General features: G+C 47.3%; 1 protein-coding gene across 9 annotated transcripts in view; it reads left to right on the top strand.

Moving 5' to 3' along the window:
• osbp2b (oxysterol binding protein 2b) overlaps positions 1 to 19,153 on the top strand; it is a 43,106-nt gene that overhangs the window by 15,090 nt on the left and 8,863 nt on the right. For 4 of the 9 annotated variants that reach the window (XR_012926632.1, XM_076025937.1, XM_076025940.1 and 1 more), the window contains 8 exons: positions 8,622 to 8,872; positions 13,208 to 13,406; positions 15,219 to 15,342; positions 16,363 to 16,447; positions 16,957 to 17,109; positions 17,914 to 18,159; positions 18,268 to 18,388; positions 18,888 to 18,991. Coding sequence is in view for 8 of the 9 variants with exons in the window: in XM_076025937.1 (XP_075882052.1) it covers positions 8,622 to 8,872; positions 13,208 to 13,406; positions 15,219 to 15,342; positions 16,363 to 16,447; positions 16,957 to 17,109; positions 17,914 to 18,159; positions 18,268 to 18,388; positions 18,888 to 18,991 (1,283 nt within the window). In the remaining variant the exon portion in view is untranslated. Of the gene's footprint in view, positions 1 to 8,254; positions 8,451 to 8,621; positions 8,873 to 13,207; positions 13,407 to 15,218; positions 15,343 to 16,362; positions 16,448 to 16,956; positions 17,110 to 17,913; positions 18,160 to 18,267; positions 18,389 to 18,887; positions 18,992 to 19,153 lie in introns of all 9 variants that reach the window. The other 5 variants (XM_076025939.1, XM_076025942.1, XM_076025944.1 and 2 more) reach the window with 4 other exon arrangements.

The raw sequence follows: 19,153 nt of genomic DNA, 5'->3' as shown, positions 1-19,153 counted from the left end.
ATCGCAGCCAATGTCGCATTGGGTTCAGAAAATTAACGTGAGCTTCAAATCATTTGCTGTGCATGATATGTTTTGCTCTGTTGCTCTGTTTAAAGGGACAATCTTGTTTGATCTATGTTTAGCCGGATTCCCGTTCACAATAACTGATGCAATGCCGCTTTGTAATAATGTATTGTAATACCACACTCAAGATATGGATGCTTGTGGTGATTCTTTAAGGTTCCAGCACTGTGATGGCGCTAGTCTGGTCTGGTCTGGGAGCAGGTAGATACAGGCTAATCATTAATATGTCGCTTCTAGTATCTGCAGCTAATTATTTTTTAGCCCTGCACTACATTTATAGAATCTGAAAATAGTAATGCAACATTTTAAATTATATTTATTTATAAAGAGTAAAAAAAAAATGCACTATTGATTGCTTCACATAAACATGATTCAGTGAAAATGGAAGAAAAGTCTGCTTGGTTTTATGTTCTCTCTGAGCCTCGCTGATGGGACGAAAGCTCGAAGGTCAGGAACGATATTAATCGACGATGCCTCGGGATATTTCAGGATGCCGTTTATTAACATCGGACAGTAATTCCCCGTCAGCACTCCCCGTCACGTCAGCCGGCTTCCCCGTTACCTGTTTTTTCACTGCGGCCAGATGTTTTTTCACTCTCGCTGCATGGTGAGCAGAGAGACCCAGCACGGTGTGAAATACGGTGAAGCAGTGTTTGCAAAGCTGCGCTGCTGTTTTCTCCACGCTGATACACATGGGAGAAGGAATCGCTTCGGTTTTGTCAACTACCTAACCGAACTACCCAACCTTTTTTTTTTCTTTTTCTTTTTTCTTTCTTAAAGCTGCAGACCTGATTTTCAAATTAACGTGAAATTAATATCCAAAGTTGATACATTTCAAATGTAAACAATGCACATGGGATCAAGTCGATGGTGATTTCTCTGTCACTGTACTAAATGACCAAAGTCCAAAGATCTTTTGATCCTCCAGTGAAATACGCATTTTATTAGGAGGGATTTGATGTGATCTTGATGTCTCGATTTTGAAGTATTTTCATCTCTTTAAGTCTGATTTATAAGCTGCTTTCACTGTCATTTTGATGTCAAATAGCAATCACTTCATAGAACAGAACAGAATAGGACGCCTTTTTAATCCCATATTGGGGAAATTTGTAGTGATGTCCAATATTGACTTTTTCAACCGATATCCCGATATTGTCCAACGCCGATGTCGATATCAACCGATATCATACCGGTATATGCGATTGTGGAATTAACATTATAATTAACATTATGGTTAATTTGTATTGTGATTTCCAGCTGGATGTCCCACGTGATGTTGTGAGTTGCGAACGAGCTGTTTTGTTAGCAGCCAGCCACCACTGACACAGCTCTGCTGAAACGCACGCATCGCTTGCTGTTCTGCTTCGATGCGGTTTGATGACATCTTCAACCATAGTAGAGATGAGTAATGTAAAGCATTGTTAGTTACTATTTAGTAATACCAGGAAATTTGAGGAATTCGTTATTTGGCATGACTACTAAATTTGTGAGAATGTTTAAAAAAGCCATATATTTTGATGATATTTACCGATATTCATTTTTAATGCCTTTATCGCCCGATAATATCGGGCTGCCCTAGAAATTTGCATAATTACAGCAAAGATATAGTGCAAAGAGAAGGGATGTTATGTTAATTAAAATATTATAAAATCATAAAATATTTATCAAGTAAAAAATGAAAAACAAGATATTCTTAATAGAGCCTCTGCTAGTTGGCTTCCCTCAAACAGTTTAGTATTTTTTTTTTTTTAATTCTGCCCAGCTGTATGGAAGTGTGAGATTGGGGGTAAGTGGGGGTTAAAAGAGGAGGAGGAGCAATGCATTGTGGTCCAGTGTGGTTATGCGCTGGCCGCTGAGCCCTGTCTGCCTCTCGCCGTCGGAGGCGTGTGGCCGTGGCGTCCATCCTCCAGAACGCCGCCGTCCTGAGAGCGCCTCCGGGCGGGAGCACCAGTGGAACGTCGCTCCCGCTTCCCGCTGCGGATGCGCGTGCACGTGACGCGCCAGGGGAAGAGGAAAGTCGCTGCCTTCCCCCGTCCTCCTCCCCGTCCTCCCCTCCGCCCTCTGCTGGCACAATGTAGCGGCAGCGGGGGGTCCTGGCGCTGCGTCCGGAGGAGGAGGCTGTTCGGACGAGGTGGAGGAAGAGGAGGAAGAGGAGGAGGAAGAAGAAGAGGAACAGGAAGAGGAGGAGGAGTGTGATGAAGAGCCGGAGCTGCTGGGAGTCGGGGATGGTGCGCTCCCTCTGCCACTCGGGCTGCCTGAGTAAAGTCAACCAGGGTCAGTACGGCACCAGGCTACAGCCACACAGCAGCATGTGTAATCACAGTAGAAGAAGAAGAAGAAGAAGAAACCTTCCTCATGCTGCTTCCTCCTCCCTCATAGCCACCGTCATTCCTCCTCTCTTTCTGTCGTCCGTCGTCATGGGTGATGCTCGCTTTGCTTTGCAAGCGTCCTGCCTGCACAATGCAGCACGCTGCTCCTCCTCCTCCTCCCCCTCCTCCTCCCTCTCCCCCTCTCCTCCTCGTCCCCCTCCACCTTCTTCCCTTTCTCCTCCTCCACCGCCCTCCTCTCTCTCCTCCCCCTACTCCTCCTCCTCCTCCTCCTCTGCATGCAGCCTCCTACCCTCCTACTACTCTCATTTCCTCTCTTGTCTCTGCGGCCGCCTCACCTCCCATTTGCATGTGGAACAGTTCAGGTGAATGTTTGAGCGTTTTACCACTGAGAACGTTTCACCTTTTCTTTTCTCTCTGTGAAACAGTGTTTTGTTTTTAGTCCATATCAAAGTAAAAAGGTGAAGTAATAATAATAAGTGAAGTATAATGCAGGTGGGGATGAACTGGATTTTGACTCGTCAATCCTGCAGAGCATTTTGCCTGAGTGGTTTGAGGATTTCAGCCAGTTATATTTGATGATTTGATGGCAGCTCGTGTCAGACTGGCGGCAGCCATCCTACACTTCCGTCCAAATCCCACATTCAGAGCAACGGTGACAGCAAACCTCGACTTTTCTTCCTCTTCCTCTCGGCTCGTCTCGGCTCGTCTTGCGGGGAGCGCAGATGAACAGAGGGCGGACATGAACGGATGTGCTTGCTCAGCCTGCGGCTCCCTGTCGCCCGCTGCCTGAAATGACTCCACGGGACCTCCTCGTTGTTGTTTTAGATGCCTTTGCCAGTGCTGAAATGTTAGCGAGTGATTAAGTTGAGAAAAAAAAAACACCTCAATGATCGCGCCGATAGAAAATCTTTTGTGGGGAACTTTTCTGTCTCTGGCGCCGTGTACAGTTGCTCAGATTCAGACTGTACTTCCTCTCGCGACATCCGGCAGCTCATCCACATGCTAACGCACAGCACCGCTAGTGTGGACTGGAGGAGCTGATACATGGATGACTGGACATGGATTATTGACATGCAGAAATTTGTCACGTGACTGGAGTGAGTCCACGTTGCACCATTGATAATTTCACCCCAATAGGGAAGACACAATCCAAATAAATTCCATTTCCTTGGAATGATTCTGGATTATTGGATCAAAATCTGCTGACTATCTTTTTAATGAGGCGTTTCTCTCCTCATCAAGCTTTTATCCTGATTATTTGTGTCCACAAAGCATCTGTCACCTAAACAGAAGTGCAGAGCAGAGATGTTCAGTGCCAACCGTTTGATGTCATTCCTAATGATAATAATTGTTTGTGGAGGCATAAAGTGTCTGCGGGCGGCGTGATGTCACAGTGGGGCTGTGAGAGCCATATAGCTCTAGTGGGTCAGAGTCAGATTAAAAAAAATCAAGTCAAGTGATCAGATTGAAAGGGCTTGTTTGGTTTTTTTTATTTTTTTATTTCACTGGTCCGTAATGAGATGGTGTGTGTCAGCTTCAGAAGCACTATTCAGATGTGTGGCAGATTTTGTGGTTGTAATGTGGTTCTTTCTCTTCTCCAAAACACTTTTTAATGAAAGACCTGCAGGAGGAAGACTTCCTCTCTTTCGGCTCCACTGTCCAGCACTGCGCACAAACATCAGCAACCTCTGTGTGGGGTTCAAATCTTGGGACTCGTTTTTTTCGTGCATCGTTGCAAAATGACTTTGAAGAAAGAAAATTGTCGCTGCTCCATACGTTGTCGTCGTTGTTGTCGTTGTTGAGTGAACGTACTTGGATATTTCTGCTGGCTGGAACTCTGTTCATCCCTTGCTGCTGCTGCTGCTGCTGCTGCTGCTGCTGCTGACTAGGACTCGTTATTTCAGAGGAACAGTTGCACACAGCAGCACATCTTGGTCAGTTTTTTGCAACGGAGGAGAAACAGAAAAGTTGCAGACAGTCCAAACCCCAATTCGATCGGTTCGGTGCGCCGCCTCTCATTTGCCTGTGGAGATCTGAGTGGCTCCAACCTGCTGTGTCCTCTGTTTGCCTCCCCCTTGATGTATCTCTGAGGCACGGGGCCTATAAGCAATTACTGGCCAGGATTACTGTCCCCTCTCCAGGGACGCCCGCTGCCAGTTTACTTTGTCTTCTGTTTGGGTTCACTTCCGACGTTACTGTGCTTCTCCTCTGCAGTCCAGCCTAGCAGCAGCAAGGCTCTCGCTTCTTTCTCTCTGTTCCGGTGCTGACGTCTGAAAAAATAGAATAGAATAGAATAGAATAGAGGTACACAATAGACGTTGGAAAACTGCACTGTTACAGCAAATGAAAGATTACAAAAAAATAAACTATACAGTAATTAAAGAGTCAAATGAATCTAAATACAACAAAAAACAAACAAGAGCAAGACGCGCAAGAAATGTCAGAATGTTCTTGTGCTAAATATAGAGCGGCCAGTTGCCTGTGGATTATGTTACGCAAAATAATCAATAACTCATCAGGTCCTAGTTAACTCGAATTTGTTGAGCTTTCCCCTGAGAGAAAGAAAAAATATGCCTGACATTTTGGGATGTAATTCTTTTCCCCCATGGTGCTTCATGTAATGCATTACTTAATAAAAACTATTGGAAAAAAATAAAAATCAAGAAGAAAGGCAGCAGTAAAACGCACATCCCATTGGTGGAAGCAGCTAGCCCCGCCCCCTCACTGCATCATTAGTCTGTCCTGAGAGTGTGTGTGTGTGTGTGTGTGTGTGTGTGTGTGTGTGTGTGTGTGTGTGTGTGTGTGTGTTGTTAATGATCCTTCAATGAACTTCAGCAGGAGGTGTCAGCTCATTAGGAATGAGAATGAGAATTCTCTATATTTCAACAAACCATTTCATTAACTACTTCGCAAATATAGAAAACAATACAAAAAACTAACAATCGGCCCCAAAATGTCTATTATGATTTTTGTCTCACCAGCGGGAAAACGAGGCACAATGTTACCAAATGGATTGTCAGAAATTGTCAGGAAAACACACACTGTCTATTTTTCTCTCTCCCAGCTAGAGAAATGAATGGGATGAGCGCCAGTCGGCCTTAATGATGGTCTCAATATCCTGATACAACTGATTGGCTGCCACCGGGTGGCGTCGTCTCGTCAGCCGCTCTGACAGGCCTCAGTCCTCCAGGACGAGCTGGGAGCCCAGCGCTGACAGCCAGAGAGCAGCTAGACCATATTCCACTGTTCCAATTACATCCCCACTCCTTTTTTGCTTCCTCTCTCTCCCTCTCTCTCTGTCCCTCCCTCTCTTTCTCCCTCTCTCTCTCCTCTCTCTCTCTCTCTCTCTCTCTTTCTCTCCCTCCCTCTCTTTCTCTCTCTCTCTGTCCCTCCCTCTCTTTCTCCCTCTCTCTCTCCTCTCTCTCTCTCTGTGTCTCTCTCTTTCTCTCCCTCCCTCTCTTTCTCTCTTTCTCTCTCTTTCTCTCCCTCCCTCTCTTTCTCTCTCTCTCTGTCCCTCCCTCTCTTTCTCCCTCTCTCTCTCTCCGCTCTCTCTCTCTCTCTGTGTCTCTCTCTCTCTTTCTCTCCCTCCCTCTCTTTCTCTCTCTCTCTCTCTCTCTCTCTCTCTCTCCCCTCTCTCTCTCTCTCTCTCTTTCCCCTCTGTCTCTCTCTCTCCCCTCTCTCTCCCCCTCTCTTTCTATCTCTCTCCCCGCTCTCTCTCTCTCCCTCTCTCTCTCTTTCTCTCCCTCCCTCTCTTTCTCTCTCTCTCCCCCTCCCTCTCTTTCTCTCTCTCTCTCTCTTTCCCCTCTGTCTCTCTCTCCCCCTCTCTCTTTCTATCTCTCTCTCCCCGCTCTCTCTCTCTCTCCCCTCTGTCTCTATCTCTCTCTCCCCGCTCTCTCTCTCTCCCCTCTGTCTCTCTCTCTCTCTCTCCCTCTCTCTCTCTCTGTCTCTCTCTCCCTCTCTCCTTCCCTCGCTCCAGCCTGATTGGCTGCAGGCGAGACGTGAAGGACGGCGAGACTCCCAACATGCAGATGATGGATCTGTGCTTTTCCCGGTTTAGCCGTGTGACCCGTTGGCTCGCTCGCTCACTCGGTCGCCCCCCCCGCTCACTCGTTCCCCGCAGACCTGCTGATGTTTCGCTTCCGTGATCCAATCACGGCGCAGGACGGGCGACGGACGTTCAGGGCAGCTGTGGCAGGAGCTTCTGTACCGATGCGTTCTCAGGAGTGGTGGAGCGGGAGAGGGGTGGAGGTGGGGGAAGGGGGCGACCTTGAAGCATGACTTGGGCGGTGATGAGCTCCTGGCCCCGCCCCCTGCTGGAGAACCATCCATCCACATCCGCTCCTGGGAGGGAAGAGCTGAGGGAAGCTGGAACCGCGTGGACATGGAGCCTCTTCCAATTAGAATCAAACCCAATCAACAGAATGCTCCATATAAACACCTCCATCACAATAAACAGGCCTAAATCAACTGGAATTTCACTTTCGGTTTCACGGCGGTGAAAGTTGCCTGGTTTCTTCGCACTTGCAAACATAATGACTCTGGATGTATTGAACTATTTGAAAGCAAAAAGAAGTCCACAACAAATTGATTTAAGATCGGAGTAGCTGAAAAATACAAACAAACAGATGAAAGCTCTGAAAACAAGGACGGCCGCAGTGGTGATCAGATGATGAATCTCCGTCTTTCAACAGTCATTATGGTGTTTTGGTGAGTCTGTGAAGGTCACCTGGCTGTAATAAAGCCCATTCTGAATATATGCAGCGACTCATGTAAACACTAGATCGGAATTGGTCATGTAACATTGTAAGTGGACATGAAATCCTCATTAGGAATGATTTCATCTGCATGTAAATGTGCGTCAGAGTAGAGATGGTCCATTTATGATCAGGGGTTTAGTTTAACACCTGGTCCCCTTTTTATTTTTTGTTCTTTTTTTTTTTCTTTTATCTTGCCCAAGGTGTGGGTGAAACACTGGCGGTAGGATGTACTGATTCATCTTTAAACTCCGCTAATCAATTGTGCACGGCAGCGCTGGGCGGTTCATTAGCGCTGCGGATGTGGCTCAGTGGAGCAAGCAGAAGGTGCAGAAAGGCCAACTGAGATTCTTCCAGTTCAACTGGAAACCTGCAGTCTTCTGCATTCCCGGTGATGCAGAAGACTGTGTCTTTGTCTGTGTCCTTGTCATTTATCAGCAAATAATCATGCGCCTGTTTACTTTTGGATCTCTCTGGGATTTTGTAGTGTTAAAAATAAAATCCCATGATGCATCTGGGCTGGCAAAAAACAGTTGACTTGCCACCTCATCTAGGAACTAAGACCCTAAACAACCAACGTATGAAAGGAAAGCCAATGTTGGAGCCTCTTCATCATGTGACCTTTTTCTGTTTGTTTTTTTTCCACCTCAGCCGCTGGAATTTCTTAAACCCAGTCCGCGTCTCCCAAAAAACAAAGTTCAAAGGTCACGCTCCACCGTTCTGTACTCGGGTCGATGGGTTGAGCTGCAGAGTTCTGCCACTGTGCTCAGAAGAGCTGAAAGCACCATTTATGGACTGTCATTTTCCACCAGAGCAGGAAGCGGTCTTGTGTCCTGTGGTTTGTACTCATTCAGAGGTTACTGTAGGTCAGTCGTCTGTGTTCTTTTTCTTCCATCAGTCAGGCATATTTCAATAAAGCAAAGGTTTGTGTAATCTTTGTATGAATATTATACCCACTATCAGGTGGAAAACTGTTTTCAGAAAACTTCTACTTAACTTTTACCATACAAAAAATAAATCACAGTTTTTGCTTTATTTAACAGTGATTCCATTGCAAAATCTTGTATCCACTATTTTTCTGCATGAAGGTTTCAAAGCCGAGTATAGAGCCGCTGAATGCTGCTGCTGGCATTCTGCAGGCGAAGGTCCGTGTTGGACATGCATGATTTATATTCACTCGGCAGAGGTCAGCGTCTCTGTCAGAGGGAGGTCACAGCCAGCTGTCGTATCACTTTGGAGAAATGTCCGCCACCTCTGGACTCTGTCGATTCCCAAACTCCTCCAAAGTCCCCTCTGACAGCAGGTGTTGGTGTTGAGGCCCTCTGCCACGTGTTTGACCGATTTATTTTGTGCCTGACTGGAGTGATGTTAGCGGCCGCGCCTCGCTAGCTTCAATTCAGGCGGTTGAGATGTCTTGAATTCCGCGCGTCGCCCTCGATCTCAATTCATTCTTAATTGCTTTATTTCCTTCCAGATGACTCGGGCGACGAGGAGCCCACGTCTCAGTCGGACCGGAGCGAGATCCAGGGCACCCTGAAGATACTGGTCAGCAAGCTCGACGACCTCAGCACGTGCAACGACCTGATCGCCAAGCACGGGGCGGCCCTGCAGCGCTCGCTGAGCGAGCTCGAGGGCCTGAAGGTCCCCGTGGAGGGCGGCGAGAAGATCAAGGCGGTCAACGAGCGGGCCACCCTCTTCCGCATCACTTCCAATGCTATGATCAATGTAAGTTGCCCGGCCGCAGGCAGGAAGATAGATGGATAGATGGATAGAGATAGATGGATAGATGGGTAGATGGATAGATAGCAATTTGGAAGGCTAAAGAGGTAAAAGACTCATTTCAACCTCAGTTGACATGGGTCCACATGTTATTGTAAGAAAAACTTTGGTGGAGAGAGAATTCCATTCATCCATTCATCCATCCATCCATCCATCAAGTTTCAATACCCGCTTCTTTGTGAAGGGGTCTGCTGGAGCCTCTCCCAGCTGTCACAGGGCGAAGGCGCCAGTTCATCGCAGGGCCACATAGAGACAAACAAAGACAAACAACCAGTCCCACTCACACACGCGCCTACGTCCAATTTCCACTTCCCAGTTCACCTCACATGCATGTTTTTGGAGTGTGGGAGGGACCCGGAGAGAACCCCCGCAGAAACAGGGAGAACGTGCAAACTCCACACAGAAAGGTCCCAGGAACCGGAATCGAACCCACGACTTTCTTCCTGCGAGGCGGCAGTGTCAGCCTGGAGGGAGAATTTTTAAATGCTGTTTTTCTTTTTCAGTTTCAGAGGTGTAGCTCTGTGCTCGGCGAGCGTCCCTGCTGTCTCTGGCCGCGTTCCATTTAGCTGCCCGCTAAACACCCGAGGCAACCCGGTGTGTCGCCGCAGGGTTCAGGGACAGTTAACGTCCCCCCCCGGTGGAGGGCGTGGGGGGAGGTGGGATGGTTGAGATGGTGATAGTGGGCAGGGCCGGTGGTCAGACGACAGGAATAGCCCCTGACGCCCCCCGCCGACCTCCTCCTCCTTAAAACTCTCCTCCCTTTCCTGCCCGCTGAAGAATGCGACACCCCCCGCGCACCTCCGGTTAGACTGAGCTGCTGTGACCAAACCCACACCACAGCGCGAGGTTGGTTTCTTTCGCCCTTGTCTTTTTTTTTTTTTCGGCAATGCATGACGGCCTGGTCTGTTTGCTTGCAGCTAACGTCGCTCGGCCAAAGGTGTTTCCGTTTTTCTCCTTTTCCTGCCTTCAGGCTGACGTGGTGACGTCGGGTCGTATTAACATTAACTCCTGCTGATGTTAGTGCAGCTCGCTCGCTCGCTGGGACGCTCCAATTGTGGGAGCCGTCATCAGCAGGGAAGCAGTGAAGTCTTCCTCGCATTTTAAATAATGTGAGCGGCCTTTGCTCAGAATGATGAGCCCACCGGGCCTCCCGTTTTATGTCCGTTTTTTTTTATTTTTTATTAATTGGTTGTGGGGGAAATTGAAGCGTACTGGCCAGGCAGCAAAACGGACCCTGCGGGATTGCTTGACTCATTAAAATGCGATCAGATTTGCCAAGAATGTGCTTCTAATGAGCAAAAGTGCTGCCACAAACTCCCTGGAATGACACCCCAACCCCCCGACCACCGTTTTTCTTTTTTTTTTTCTTTTTTTTTCTTTTTTGAAACTCAGGTTGCAAAGTGGTGCTCTCTTTAGAATGGATATTGGATCCACTCAGCCTTTCTGTCAGATTTGCAGATCCCACATTCATGGTTTTCTTGATGCAAGATGTGATTCAATAGGATTAAATACGAGGGGGGGGGGACTTGAGGGTCGGGGGACCCAGCTGCATGCTGGGTGTGATCTGACACCAGAGCCTCAGTGGAAGGTTGCATTAGTTCACCATGGCGGTGATGTAACCTCGAATGTGTGTCACTTCATCCAGTCTGTGTGTGTGTGTGTGTGTGTGTGTCAGGCCACCCACGACCTTTGTTTTTTTATGGTTCGAATGACCTGAGGATTTTTGATTCAGAGTTTTGTTCCACTGTCAAACTGCTAAAAATGATAATAACGATAGTGATGATTTGTAGTAGTAATAATAATTTCATCCAGTTGCCACCGTGGGAGCGCCCTCACTGGCTTGACTCTCTGTAACCCCACCAGGGGCTGTCACATGCAGTCTGAGCTGGCGCTGGAGACTCAGCATAAAAAAGGTGGAAGTGTTTTGACATTTTTCAGTGAGTGTTGAGTTTCATTTCAGTGTGGCGCGTGAGGAAGTGACGCGTAACGTCACATGCACTCCTAACATTTAAACTGGGGCTCACGCGATGCCGTGTGGTATCTTGACACAGACCCACTGAAGGTAATATGCTTTTTGTACGCTTGTGTGTCGGGTATTTTTTAAAAATGGCTGGATTGAGATTCTATTTATAATTAAAATATAAGTATAAAATTAAATATATTAAAACATCATAACTATAATATATATTTGTATATGATGCATATTCATGCAATAATTAGCCTTTTTTTTCAAAATCCTAATAGTTTCCAAGCACACGTTTATTGACTGAACTCGTGCTTTCTAAATATAATATTTCTAATATGTGGAGAGATCGGTAAACCGCGCTGTAAACACTTTCCCACATAAATCAAGCTTCAAGCTCAGTGTTTTTATTGGCTTTATGTCTCATTTCCTGCTTTCCAATCTTCTAAGTGAAAATGTCAGGGACGACCACTGACCAAAGAACTTCATGGTCAGTCTGTGTATCAGCAGCCGTCAATCAATGGAGTGCATCGTGTGTGATTGCATCTTTAACACACACACACACACACACACACACACACACACACACTCATATGTATATATATATATATATATATATCTATATATATATATATATATACTGTGAATATACACACATATATATATTTATGTATACATATGCATACATATATACAGTATATTTATGTATATATGTATGTATAGATAGATAGATATACATATATACACACATACACTCACATATATGTATATACATATATATTTTAAATGTAATCATTTCAGTGGAATTTGTAGAAATTGTTATTTAGATGTATGAAAGAAAAATCCCATTTGAATGAAGACGGGAGGATGGCGCTCTGTATTCAGGATTTGGAGCCTCCTGCTTTCTATTCCTGTTGCCTCCAAGTCGTTCTGCGCTACGCTCACCGGACTGTCGCTGGAGAAAAGGCCGCTGACTAACAGCGAGCCGGATAACCAGCCCACCCCCATCGCAGGCACGACTTTATCTGAGAAGTCCGAGCTCACCGTCAGAGGGTGAAATTGAACAACTTGCTACGCGCAAAATAGTGCCAAGTGCTCGCTATTCAGTTGGCAGTGCCCACTGGGAAACCAGCCACCAGTCATCTGAAGCCGCATGTGTAGCGCACCCGCTAGGCGCCAATTCATCCACAGCAGCCTTTACACAGCAGACAGTACAACCATGGAGCTGGGAGATTGGACACAGCGAAGGGAGATTAGCGTGTGGATGCAGTGACTTGTTGAAAGGCAGCAGCCGCAAACTGTAATAAAAAAAGCCATTCAAAAGTGAATGGCCCCGATGGCAGCGGTGAGATAATGACCACTGTGATGCTGCAGGGTTCGCTTCAGAGAGCCAGCAAACAGGTGGAGAAGTGCAGCGGGCACTCTGGGAAAGAAGAGGCCTGGTGGACAGGAAGTTGCTGGAGGAGGTCGGGGGGGCGGGGGGGTGAGTCACAGGTCCTCACAGGTCCTCATCATGCTGTGTGCTGTCAAATATGAGGTGCCATTACGGTTTCCTGCCCTGCTGTCTTCCCCCTTTGAAGACACGCGACATCAGGAGCATCTTGATCTGAAGCGGCCTCACACAAACTCTGCAAAGCAATCAGAGCTGAGTGAGTTTGATGCTGATGCCGCTGCTCGGACGCAGCAGGGAGACTGATTTTGTATTTTGTCTGACTGACTCATTAACATACTGTTGATGATTTCGGGTAGGGGGCGTGAAATGGAAATGTGGCCTGAGTCCTAATCACAATGTCTGACAAACTTTTCCTTTTTTTTCTCTCATTCTTTTTTTTTCCTTCTATTTCAGGACTATGTTAAAGAAGTCATATAAGAATTGATTCAGAAGTTTTATGATAAAGTGTTAGAATCGATGTTGCAGGACATATCAAAAAAAGAACGTTTCTGTTTTCTTGCATGGCATTATAGTGATTTGTAGCTTCATCTCTTAAAGGGATAGTTCACCCAAAGTTGGAATAGTCGCCTATATACTACTTAACACTTGTAGCACTCCACCCTGTACAGATACAGTGAACTCACAGCAGCTGTCACAGGGCAAATACTCTGTACTCTGAAATGGTTCAGTTGTGACTCTAGGAGTTTTAAAACCACAACCAATTATCCAAACTGTAAAATAACTTTTTCCTTTCTTTAGAATTGTGACCTGCAGCTTTTTATTATTTTTTTTCTCCCAGTGCAAAAAAAATAATAAAATTAATTCTTGCCCCCTGCATGTTATAAGAGATGAACTGTTAGTCTTCTGTGTGTGCTTGCCGCTGCAGGCGTGTCGAGACTTCTTGGAGCTAGCCGAGACTCACAGCAGGCGATGGCAGCGGGCGCTGCAGTATGAGCGCGAGCAGCGGACCCACCTGGAGGAAACCATCGAGCAGCTAGCCAAGCAGCACAACAGCCTGGAGCGAGCCTGGAGGCAGGCTCCCGCACTGGTCTCCTCCACGGCCAGCACCACCACCACCAACAAGGGTGAGACTGACTGGCTGGCTGACTGGCTGGGTGACTGACTGGATGACCTACTGGCTGACTACCTGGCTGGCTGACTGACTGACTGACTGACTGACTGACTGACTGGCTGACTGACTTGCTGACTAACTGACTGACTGACTGACTGACTACCTGACTACCTGACTACCTGATTGACTGGCTGGCTGACTGACTGACTGACTGGCTGACTTACTTGCTGACTAACTAGCTGACTGACTGACTACCTGACTACCTGATTGACTGACTGACTGACTGACTGACGACCTGGCCAACTGACTTGCTTATTAACTAGCTGACTGCCTGGCTGACTGTCTGGCTGACTGACTTGCTGACTAACTAGCTGACTGACTGCCTGGCTGACTGACTGACTGACTGACTGACTGGCTGACTGACTTGCTGACTGACTGCCTGGCTGACTGACTGACTGACTGACTGACTGACTGGCTGACTGACTAGCTGACTGACTGACTTGCTGACTAACTAGCTGTCTGGCTGACTGACTGGCTGGCTGACTAACTTGCTGACTGACTGCCTGGCTGACTGACTTGCTGACTAACTAGCTGTCTGGCTGACTGACTGGCTGGCTGACTGATTGTGAGCACACTCCTCCACTTACTGACTGAAAGGTCATGACCGACCTCAGGCTCCCTGTTATTTACTCTCCTAACAAGGGTGTTTAAGTCCAAGGTCTCCAATTAGAGCATTCTGAGGTTTAAGTTGATAATCGACCTCAACATGGACTCATGTGGTTTCTTCAGCTTGTCTTTAGTTTCTTCACCTCCTTGTGGGTGTTTTTTTTTTTAGATAAATTTATATGTCTGTACACCGGAAATATCTCAAAGCTAAACGTCCAGAGTGGTAGACGGTTTTTATCGCGGCCATCTCTATTAAATGAGGAGGAAACACTCTTTATTTATTGATGCCATTGACCACGTTGCTTGAAACCACTTTGCTAAATTTCCAATGACAATTGTCGAAACAGATAAAAAAACACCAGTTAGTGCACAAGTTGGAAGTGTCTAGTTTGGGTTCCAATACGTGAGTGAAAAGCTGTTCATAGCAAAAACTAGCGTAAAGGTTTTTAAGTGAAAATGGACTGCACTTATATAGCGCTTTTCTAGCACCTTCACTGTACCCCAAAGCACTTTACAATGGCCTCTCATTCACCCATTCACACACCAGTGGGTGGCTGCTGCCCTGCAAGTCGCTGCTTAGCCCCACTGGGAGCAGTTTAGCAGTTTAGCTTCCTAGTCTGTCGATGTCTCTTGCCCAAGGACACAACGACAGACTAGGAAGGAGCAGGATTTGAACCACCAACCTTTATTGGACAACCCGCTCTACCCTCTGAGCCGCAGTCAAATCTAATTTTCCATCATTTACATGTTAGTTGCTGTTTATTCTTTTGATGAAGGCAGATTCAATCTTGATTTAGTGCACAGAAAACACTGATTTCTAACCCTGAAACTGAACTTATCCAGTTAATTGTTGACCGATGCATCTTTTTAAAAATAGGAGATCAGTGCTGCAGTTGTCTTGCTTCTTATAAAAACAAACAAACAACAAATTCTGATAAGTAACAGCAGCCACGATATATTTGAAGATGCTTTGCATCCTCCTGGTGGTTTAAGCAACTGGAACATGGACGATGTGACTAAACGGATTAACTCCTTGATTCACCGCCATGTGCGTCCTGTTCTGGTCCTGAACTGGGCGAAGTCAGTTACGAAGCGATCCCCGGTGGTGGCGGCGGCCCCGTTCTCATGCTGCCTGACCCCTGGACGTCTCTTCTGCCAGCAGGGAGCGAGAGGCTGCAGAAAGAGGAGGCCAGCGACGAAGATGAGGACACCGAGTTCTTCGACGCCATGGAGGACTCGCCCGCGTTCATCACAGTGACAGCCGCCGAGAGCTCGCAGCACAGGTCGGTGGCCGACAGACAGACAGACAGACAGACTGACAGACAGAAACAGACAGCGAGGCAAACGGAGAGACAGGCAGGGAGACAGACAGATAGACACAGATGGAGAGAGAAACGAAGAGAAAGACAGGGAAACAGACACAGACAGTCAGGCAGACAGACAGACAGACACAGACAATCAGGCAGACAGAGAGACAGACATGGACAAAGGGAGCGATGGAGAGAAAGACAGACAGACAGACAGACAGACAGGCAGGCAGGCAGGCAGGCAGGCAGACAGACACAGACAATCAGGCAGACAGAGAGACAGACATGGACAAAGGGAGCGATGGAGAGAAAGACAGACAGACAGACAGACAGACAGACAGACAGACAGGCAGGCAGGCAGGCAGGCAGGCAGGTAGGCAGACACAGACAATCAGGCAGACAGAGAGAGAGAGAGACAGACATACAGTTTTAATTCCCAGTCTGAGTTTTTGCATCTAACTGCACTAAACGATCAGTCTTCATGCTCTAATTGCTTCTGTCTGTAGTTTTGAGTCTGATTGAAGTTCTGGTGATGACTGTGGTGTGATGAGTTCAAGACACACACATAGACGCACACGCACACTCCCCATCATGACACTTTACTTCCTCTCCATGTGTTGGAAAAATATAGATAAAAATGTTTTTTGGATGCTTTCCTCCAGCGTTGCTCAACAATATATGTTGTTGTTTTTGGTTTCTTTGTTTGTTTTTGCCCTTGTTGCATATTTGTTTTTCAAGGCATTTGTTTTCTTGCTCGCAGCTTTACTTTTTTTTTTTCTCCGGAATTCTTGCCGCATTTCTTGCACAATGAAAAAATCTGTTTAAAAAGTTGGATCTTTCTCACTCGTTCCCTGCAGCATCGACTGCAGCGAGCGACTGACGCTGGTGGAAAGCAGCAGCCGGTGTTGTGTTTGCTGCCATGTGTGTTTGTGTGCTTGTCTGCCTCTCTTTGCGGAGGGGGATCAGAAAAATAAAAATAATAATAACACAATGAAGTTTTCCTATGTGTTCCAGACGGTCTCAGAGCAACTTGAGTGGGGCGAGTGGAGGTCAGCCCAGTGACTTGAACCAGGACGACCATGTAAGTGTCTGACTTTTGATTTGATATTCAGTGATTCAGTATTTGTGATTCGTGAGAGCTTGCGTCTTGTTTGTTTATTTATAGAACAATTACTGTCCTCGCCACTCTTCCCCCTCTCTCTCTCTCTCTCTTTCTCTCTCTCTCTCCTTCTCTTCCTTCTTCCACGCTCCCTTGTCTCCCTTTTTCTCCTCCCCGCTGACACGCACACACGCGCACACACAAGTTTGTGTGTATTTCTGCTGGTCTTGTGACACACAGCTGCTTCTTTCCGCCAAGTTTTAATTACCAGCAGCTCAACATCTGCTCCTGTCTTCCCTCAGCTCCGTCTTGTTTTCTTTTCCATCATCTCTGTGCGTCCGTCCCTCACTGGCGCCACCTGGTGATGTGCTGGTGACCCGCTGCCTGTCCATAAAGTTGGCCAATATCTCCCCGGAAAAAAAAACAACAAACTCTCACACTAAACACTTTCCCCCTTTTTTTTCTCCCCTGCCCCTCCCCGCCGGGTCCAGATGTCTCCGGGGTGTAACGACGTGTCGGGGAAGGAGCTGCAGCCCCACCGGCAGCGCCGCTCCCACATCCCGGACAAGCCCAACTACTCCCTCAACCTGTGGAGCATCATGAAGAACTGCATTGGCAAGGAGCTCTCCAAGATCCCCATGCCTGTGAGTGAGTTGCACCGCTCCAGGTTCCTCCTCGGCCAGTGGGAAGCCGTCATGTCGGGGCCAGCAAGGCCTTCTCTGCTGGCCCAAACCTACTCAGAAAACACACCTAAGCATAATAATAGAGTTATTCTGTATAATCTGTTTTCTTCATGTCATACTGTGCACTTGGTTGTGCTGCTTCCATTGTTGTATTTTCTGGTAGATTTCCTATCCAATCATATTTCAGCTGGCTTGTGTCGTCAGGTTCTCGGGAAATGTAAATCCAACTGTGAGCTGTAAGTGAACTGACACAGTCAGTTGCGATAGCCAATCGGATCTTGCGTCTGCAACGCTAGGGCCGGCTAGATTGCCTTATGTCTTACACTGAACTATGATTGGATAAGCACTCGTGAGAGCCAGGCAGACTTAACTAACCTGGAGATCCGATGGATGAGAGAGGAGTTGAAGGTAAATTGCTGAATCATCTGCAATCAAGTTATAATGTCAATATATTTATTATTGTTCAATTGTTTTGCGGTTGCATACTGCAAAAAAAAAAATGCAGATAATCTATTTACTTTTATATTCAATGAAAAGTTGTCTTTGTTATTGTCACGTTGTTGGTGTCTCATATGAAACGGCAACAATGCAGTTTATTGGACAAACCAAGCGTACTTTTGCTGACTAACGGCTTAAAATCGGCATTTCTTTATTTTTAGTTTTAACAGCATTGACGTTACCATGAGGTATATTGATTTAGGTTGGACTAAGGACGGCGTCACTGAAGGCCTAGACTGACCCGCCCCCATGCTCCCCCCCCGCCAGGTGAACTTCAACGAGCCCCTGTCGATGCTGCAGCGGCTGACGGAGGACCTGGAGTACCACGAGCTGCTGGACAAGGCGGCTCGCTGCGACTCGTCCCTGGAGCAGCTGTGCCTGGTCGCCGCCTTCTCCGTCTCGTCCTACTCCACCACGGTCCACCGCACGGCCAAGCCCTTCAACCCGCTGCTGGGGGAGACCTACGAGCTGGACCGCCGGGAGGACTTTGGATATCGCTCACTGTGTGAGCAGGTACGCACCAGTGGGGTGGAGGTGGGGGGGGAGGCAGAAGAAAGTGCCGCTCGCGCTGCTCTTTGAAAATGTTTTGATTTCACCGCAATGACATTTTTTCACCGTCAGGTGAGCCATCATCCCCCTGCGGCTGCACATCACGTGATTTCCCAGCGAGGCTGGACCCTGCGGCAGGAAATCACCATCGCCAGCAAGTTCCGCGGCAAATACCTCTCCATCATGCCTCTGGGTGAGACTCTAGGGAGTGAACGCAGCAGCGCACTCCGGGGTCAAAGGCTCTTTGGGGGTGGTTGCGGGTGGGAGTGTGGGTTATGACACATAAAAGTAAAAGCAGACTGGTGAACCCGCGACTGCATTAAGACAGAGAAGAAGCTGCTCTGAGCCGCTCGTTGTTGAAAAGCCTGGAGCGGAGAGCAAGTTACTGTCAAACTGTCATCAGGGGGGAATGAAGTTAAAAGATATTTGCTTTTGGAAATGATGAAACCAAATTTGTTCATATGACAAAAGCAATCGCTGACTGGCAACCAAGCAGACCAGCACCGTGCTTGCTGGGTTAGAATTCACTGACCAGTAATTGGATACTGATACTTATTTTTCTTAATGATGATAACTACGAATTTATTTGTGCTATAAAAAAAAACCTTGTTCAAGTTATTGAAACAATGAAGGGGCGGTTAAAGGTCAAAAGTTTCCTTACCTCCACATTTTCCTCTCCCTCCCCTCCCCAGGCGCCATTCACCTCCACTTCCACTCCAGCGGGAACCACTATGTGTGGAGAAAGGTCACCTCCACGGTGCACAACATCATCGTGGGCAAGCTGTGGATCGACCAGGTCTGTTTCTCCGCCTCGCCTCGCTCTCCTCGGCGTTCTCATTCACTCTGAATCCATCCCTCCTGCCAGGAGCGCCTCTGATCGTGCAGAGTCGCCCTTTTATTAGACGTGTTTCCCTCCCATGTTGGGTGCGCACCAGTGTGTGCATATGATACAGACTGG

This window comes from Nelusetta ayraudi, unplaced genomic scaffold (assembly GCF_046127955.1).
Source record: "Nelusetta ayraudi isolate G7.1 ecotype Tasmania unplaced genomic scaffold, CSIRO-AGI_Nayr_v1 ptg000018l, whole genome shotgun sequence".
Taxonomy (NCBI): Eukaryota; Metazoa; Chordata; class Actinopteri; order Tetraodontiformes; family Monacanthidae; genus Nelusetta; species Nelusetta ayraudi.
The sequence above is the reverse complement of the archived record's forward strand: the minus strand, read 5'-3'. Positions and strand labels throughout refer to the sequence as shown.